This window comes from Beta vulgaris, chromosome 5, assembly GCF_026745355.1.
Source record: "Beta vulgaris subsp. vulgaris cultivar EL10 chromosome 5, EL10.2, whole genome shotgun sequence".
Taxonomy (NCBI): domain Eukaryota; kingdom Viridiplantae; phylum Streptophyta; class Magnoliopsida; order Caryophyllales; family Amaranthaceae; genus Beta; species Beta vulgaris.
In genome coordinates this window covers 45,445,816-45,452,025 of record NC_079206.1, presented here as the reverse complement: position 1 = coordinate 45,452,025, position 6,210 = coordinate 45,445,816, and the positions used below count along the sequence as shown (strand labels likewise).

The following is a 6,210-nucleotide window of genomic DNA, read 5'->3' as shown; positions in this document are numbered from 1 at the left end:
GATATTGTTGACTGGAAAATTGTTTGGCAACGTTGTAGCATTTGTATATGTAGTTGAATTTCAAAAACGAGGATTACCACATGCTCATTTTCTTGTCATATTGGATTCAAAAAGTAAAATTCGAAGTCCGGATCAATATGATGCTTATGTATGCGCTGAAATTCCTGATAGATCAATGAATCCGCATATTGATGAAGCTGTTTTGAAACATATGATGCATGGTCCTTGTGGCAAAGATAATCCGGAAAATGTTTGTATGAGAGATGACAATTGCAAAAATAAGTATCCTCGTAACTTTGCGGAGATGACAACTAATGGTCGCAATTCCTTTCCCATTTATCGGCATTGTGATGATGGCAGACAAGCTCGAATACGTGGAGCACTATTGGATAATCAATGGGTAATCCCTTATAATCCCTTTTTGTTAGCCAAATATGATTGCCATATAAATGTGGAAATTTGTTCGACAATCAAGGCTGTTAAGTATTTATATAAATATATTTGTAAAGGGCATGATTGTGTATTGTTTGCTGTTACCAACGTAAATAATACAAATCGTGCTGATGAGATAAGTGCATATCAATCTTCAAGATGGACATTACCTCCGGAAGCTTCTTGGCGGATTTTCAGATTCCGTTGCACTACAAGTACATCTTTCAAATATGCAAACCGTGACATACAGATCTGAAGAACATCTGGAAGACATAGCTGAGAATAATAGTAGAAGACGAACCATGTTGACTGCTTTCTTTGAAAGAAATCGAACAAATCGAAATTCTCGACTTTTACTATATGAACAATTCCCGGAGCATTATGTTTGGAATTCGAAGAACAATGAGCGATTTTGGAGTCCTCGTCAAAGAGGATTTGCCATAGGACGATTAATTCATGTGAGTCCGGTCGAAGGAGAGCGATACTATTTGCGCCTCTTACTCACTCGCATTAGAGGGCCTCAATCATTTGAAGATTTGCTTACTGTGAATACAACCAAATGTTCAACATTTCGTGAACCAGCATATCGACACGGACTTCTTGAAGCTGATGATTCCATAGAAAAATGTATGGAAGAAGCTACACATTTCAAAACACCATTTGTTCTACGCAGATTATTTGCCACTTTATTTATATATTGTCAATCGAGAAGTCCGAGATCATTATGGGATAAATTCTATTCCGCATTATCAGAAGACTGCAGTTACTCTTTCCCGAAAACGCACGAAAAGTACGACAAATGACACTTAAAAATATTTCTTACCTCATTGAATCAATGGGGAAAATCTTTGATAATTTTGACTTCGGAGGACTGGAAGTTGAAGAAAGCTATGAAGAAAAAAAGATGAAAGAAATTGAAGAAGAGCTTCGAATCCCAATCTCTGCTGAAGAGGTAAGTGCCGTTGGTTTGCTTAACTATGAGCAAAAAATTGCATATGCTACAATATATGATAGAGTTATTCACAATAAAACCCGGAGCTTTCTTTGTTGATGGTCCTGGTGGGATTGGAAAGACATTCTTATACTCTACATTACTTGCAAATTTAAGAGTACAAGGAATAATTGCTTTAGCTGTTGCTACATCTGGAATAACAACATCAAATATTGCAGGTAGTAGAACAGCTAATTCTCGATTTAAAATTCCTTTAGATATTGATGAAAATAAGAACCCCCAAATTCCAAGATTAATTATTTGGGATGAAGCATCTATGGCAAAACAGCAAACTATAGAATACCTTGAAAGAACATTAAGAGATATATGTTCGAACGACTTGTTATGTGGTGGAAAGGTTATTGTGTTCGGAGGTGATTTCAGGCAAGTATTACCGGTTATACCTAAAAGTACTTTACAAGAAGCCATCAACGCAAGCTTTGTCATGTCCCCATTATGGACAATACTTGAGAAGATTCATTTAAAGCAAAATATGAGGCCACTTCATGATCCTGCTTTCCGTGAATTCCTTCTACGATTGGGTGAAGGAGTTCCACCTTATGAAAACAGAAGATATATATCAATGCCGAAATCATTTATGATATTTTATCACAATGAAACTCTCTCTGTTGATCAACTAATTGATGCGATATATCCAGATATTAATACTATGAACACACGTACATTATCTACGGCAACAAAAGTTATTTTAACACCAACAAATGAAGACGCTGAAATTATTAATTCAAATTTAGTTCACAGGCAGCCAGGAGAAGAATACGAATACAGAAGTTTTGATGAAGCGATAGGTAATCCGACAGATGATTATCCAATTGATTTCCTAATCAGTCTTCTACCAAATGGCTTTCCAACCCATCATTTAGTTTTGAAAAAAACAGTCCTATCATACTTCTGCGTAATCTAGATCCAATATCGGGATTTTGCAACGGTATCAGGCTGGTCTATAAAGCTTTCTCGCCTAATGTTATTGACCTGAAATTATTGTGGGACATCACAAAGGTGAACGTGTTTTCATACCACGTAATCTATTACAACCATCTGTCGTGGATAAATATCCATTTCATTTCAGGAGAAAACAATTTCCCATCCGACAGAGTTTTGCTATGATAATAAATAAGGCTCAAGGTCAAACTCTGGACAAAGTTGGTATATATCTACCGCAGTCAGTTTTCTCCCATGGCCAACTTCATGTTGCTTTATCCCGTGCAAGAAACAACCATGACATTCGAGCTGTTATTAAACCCAATAAACGACATACAAAGTTGCGACACAGAAACACAAAATATTGTATGTTATGAAGTTTTACAACAGGCTGGAATTATTTAAAGTGTTAGTGTCCTACTAGAGGTAAGTATTTTTAACAATAAATATAGTTTTATATTTATAAAGCTTTTTCACTTGTTTACCATATTAAATTTTAAAAATAGTCTCCTATACCTATACATTAAACTTAGTTAAATTCAATAATACTATAAATATTTCTGTAACATTGGCTGCACTACAATTCATGTTTTTATATTTAAATTTTTTCGAATAATATGCTTACACGATATAAATATATATTTTTCTTTTCATTGCAAGAAAACAAAAATATATATTGTCGTTCTCCGAAAACAACCTCGAAAGACTTCTCGTTCAGGAACTGTGAAGATGCAAAATCTTATATTTGAATACGAGGTACATTTACATTATATTATTTTGTGTGCAAATCATGTTCAGTACCAAAATTATTTTCCATAACACTACAAATGTTAATCTTATATTTAGGGTGTATAAATGAGAGCAACAATATTTGAACAAGATATTGATCTCTTCAGAGACACACTTCATGAAGGAAAAGAAAATGATATAACAAATCCATTTGTCAGTCGAATGCCTGACTATCTCATAAATGAGCAACAATATCAGATGACCATCAAATCAACAACAAGAGTAACCGAAACTCAATCATCCATACATAATCAAATAAGTGAACCGTCCTACTGGTATCACTTGATGGGGTAAACAATTATATTGGAAAAAGTGATAGAATTGGTTAGTCATTAATTATTAATTTTATTGAAACTAATATTCGTTACTTATAACTTTAACAATTTTACGGTATGTTGGCCAATCTCATCAATTGTATCTGCATATATTGTTGGTGTTTCTATCCATGTACATCAAATAAGAACAGTGACTTCTCAAACAACTGGAAGAACTTATGATATACTGATATTCAATTGACAGACACATCGTAAGTTCATAATTTCAACAATATTAATCATTATAAAATAAGTCATTTTAATAACAATATATTTGCATTTTATATAATGACAGGTTAACACCAATAACATTGTCAGTCTGGAACACCCTTGCTACACATGAAGTTGAACAAATTGATGAAATAATTAATTCACTTCCTATTATTCAAGTTACACGTGTTGTAGCAAAAAATTTCGATGGTATCCAATTTAAATTATATTAAAATATAAGTATGACATTTACTTTTAATTATGATAATATTAGTGTTATCATTATGTTATTATTATTTTTTTCGCTATTTTTATAATATTTTTTTGTTGTTAAAACAACTATAAGTCTACTAATATGTTTTTATAGGACGAAAATGGAACAACTCACCTCTTTCACATCAAAATAAACACTGATTCACCAACAACATTTGCATTACATAACTGGTAAGTTAAATAAAAGAGTGCCGTAAATAATTATTACCAACATTATCTAATTTTACAATAATTTTGTGTAGGGTTGTCGAAAACATTGAAAAATTTACGAACTAAAAACATCGATTGCTAATCAGAGTACTGAAAAAGCACAGAGCAAAATGGACACTCAGATGTTTTAATCAGTTTACTGCCAGAAGAACAGGTTATATTGTAATTTAAATATAAATTTATTTTTTATGTTCTTTGTTGTAGTTTATTTTTCGTAGTAATTTATTATTTGATTTAATTTTGTCAATGTTAGGCTGGAAAGAATGTGCGTATAAAGGAAAATTACAAAATATCAATAAGCATAGTCTAATATATGATTCTTGTAACGTATGTAATAAAAAATGTAATGCTAACATCGGAGAGGAATTTTCCTGTTCTATTTCATCCACTCCACATGCTACAACAGTCGAACCTCGGTAATTTTGTACACTGTTTTCCATTATTTCTTAAAATTGTTTCCCATTACTTATCTGTTCTATTTCACTCACTGCAGATGAATCCTACATGTTGATGTTGAAGACTCCAGCGGTAGGACACATGTGACACTCTTTGGTCATCATGCAGAGTTTGTCTTAGACAAAAAAACAAATGAAATATCTTTATTGTCGACGCAGGTACCTTAATAATAATTTCATATTACATAATATAAGTATATCAATAATAAATATTAATTACATTTATTCTTATAGGAATGACGGACATTTATTAAACAAACTGTTGAAAAGTTAAAGGACAAATATTTCAGCATAGAATTGACTACATACATGCTTGGAGATAACAGAGAACTACATTGGAAAAACAAAGGAAATTACATATGCCACCGTTTGAATATTATATATGTTTATAGTGTAAATTACTTTTTAATATCCGTTGTAAGATAAAATAATATAGACACTATACAACATATTGTAAAATATAATGTAATGTATTTGTCTAATTGCATTTCATATTATTTGTTGAACCCTTAAATATTTAAATGCAATGCTTTCAAATTTTACTACATTTTTTTTATCATATCAACTATCATAAGTACATAGAAAATCAAATATAAATCATAATTTATTGATGTAAATATAATAAAAAATGTTTTTTTAAAAAAAGTACAATATTATAATTGTTCTAAAAAAATTAAATTATTTAACAACACGTTACTTCTTATTTTAGGAAATAAATGTTCTGACACGTAAATTTCAAATATACAGTCCACGTAAACACTCAGCATGAGAAATCATATCAACATGAATATTTAAACAACACGTGTTCGTACACACATGAATTTAAAGTAAAAACTGGTTATTAGGCCCGGGCTATTCCCCGGGTAAGAAAATTTTCATTTATTAATATTGTACTTTGATATGATAACACTAAATACTGCTTGGTCTAGTGGTTAAAACTTTAGTACATGAACTTGAGGTCACGGGATCAAAACCTATACTATGCAATTTCTAATTTTTTTTATTGTACATAGATTACATGATCTAAAACTCCCTAGGGAGAGCGCCACGTGACACCGTTCCTGATTTACGCACGCCTTTAATATATTAGTATAGATTATGACAAATGTCAACATGCATGTACATTTATTATAAAACTCATACTCAATATACATTTACACACACACATACACAGAAACACATACACACTCAAACAAATACTACCACAACTTTGAAAATATTGTTACTTATAATGGATGAAACACACCGAGTAATGGAAACAAGCATTAAGATAATTTTGCGTGACATGCTTATACAACTTAATCTACCAGTGGCATGTTATGGAATTCATTTTGACACTGATGACAAACTGAAGGCATATATTGAAATTCATGGAGTTCCAAACTTTCCACATACACTAAGATTCGTGGGAATGACTTCTACAAAGGTCAATCTTTTACAAGAAACTGCAGCTCGAAAAGCCATTAACTTTCTTTGAGATACATACAATGTTGACATTTGGAGACTACAATTATTATGAAATGAAATTGCTAGAAGATAATTACCGACGCTTACTTCTTCTATACAACAAAATATTGTAGAACCTATTTGTGTT

General features: G+C 31.7%; 1 protein-coding gene across 1 annotated transcript; it reads left to right on the top strand.

Annotated features, from left to right (window-relative positions):
- Positions 1 to 1,267: 1,267 nt before the first annotated feature.
- LOC104893537 (uncharacterized) lies at positions 1,268 to 2,348 on the top strand. The gene is made up of 2 exons (XM_010679652.1): positions 1,268 to 1,384; positions 1,506 to 2,348. Exons 1-2 carry the CDS (start codon positions 1,268 to 1,270, stop codon positions 2,346 to 2,348), a joined length of 960 nt encoding a protein of 319 aa, XP_010677954.1.
- The last annotated feature ends 3,862 nt before the right edge of the window (positions 2,349 to 6,210 follow it).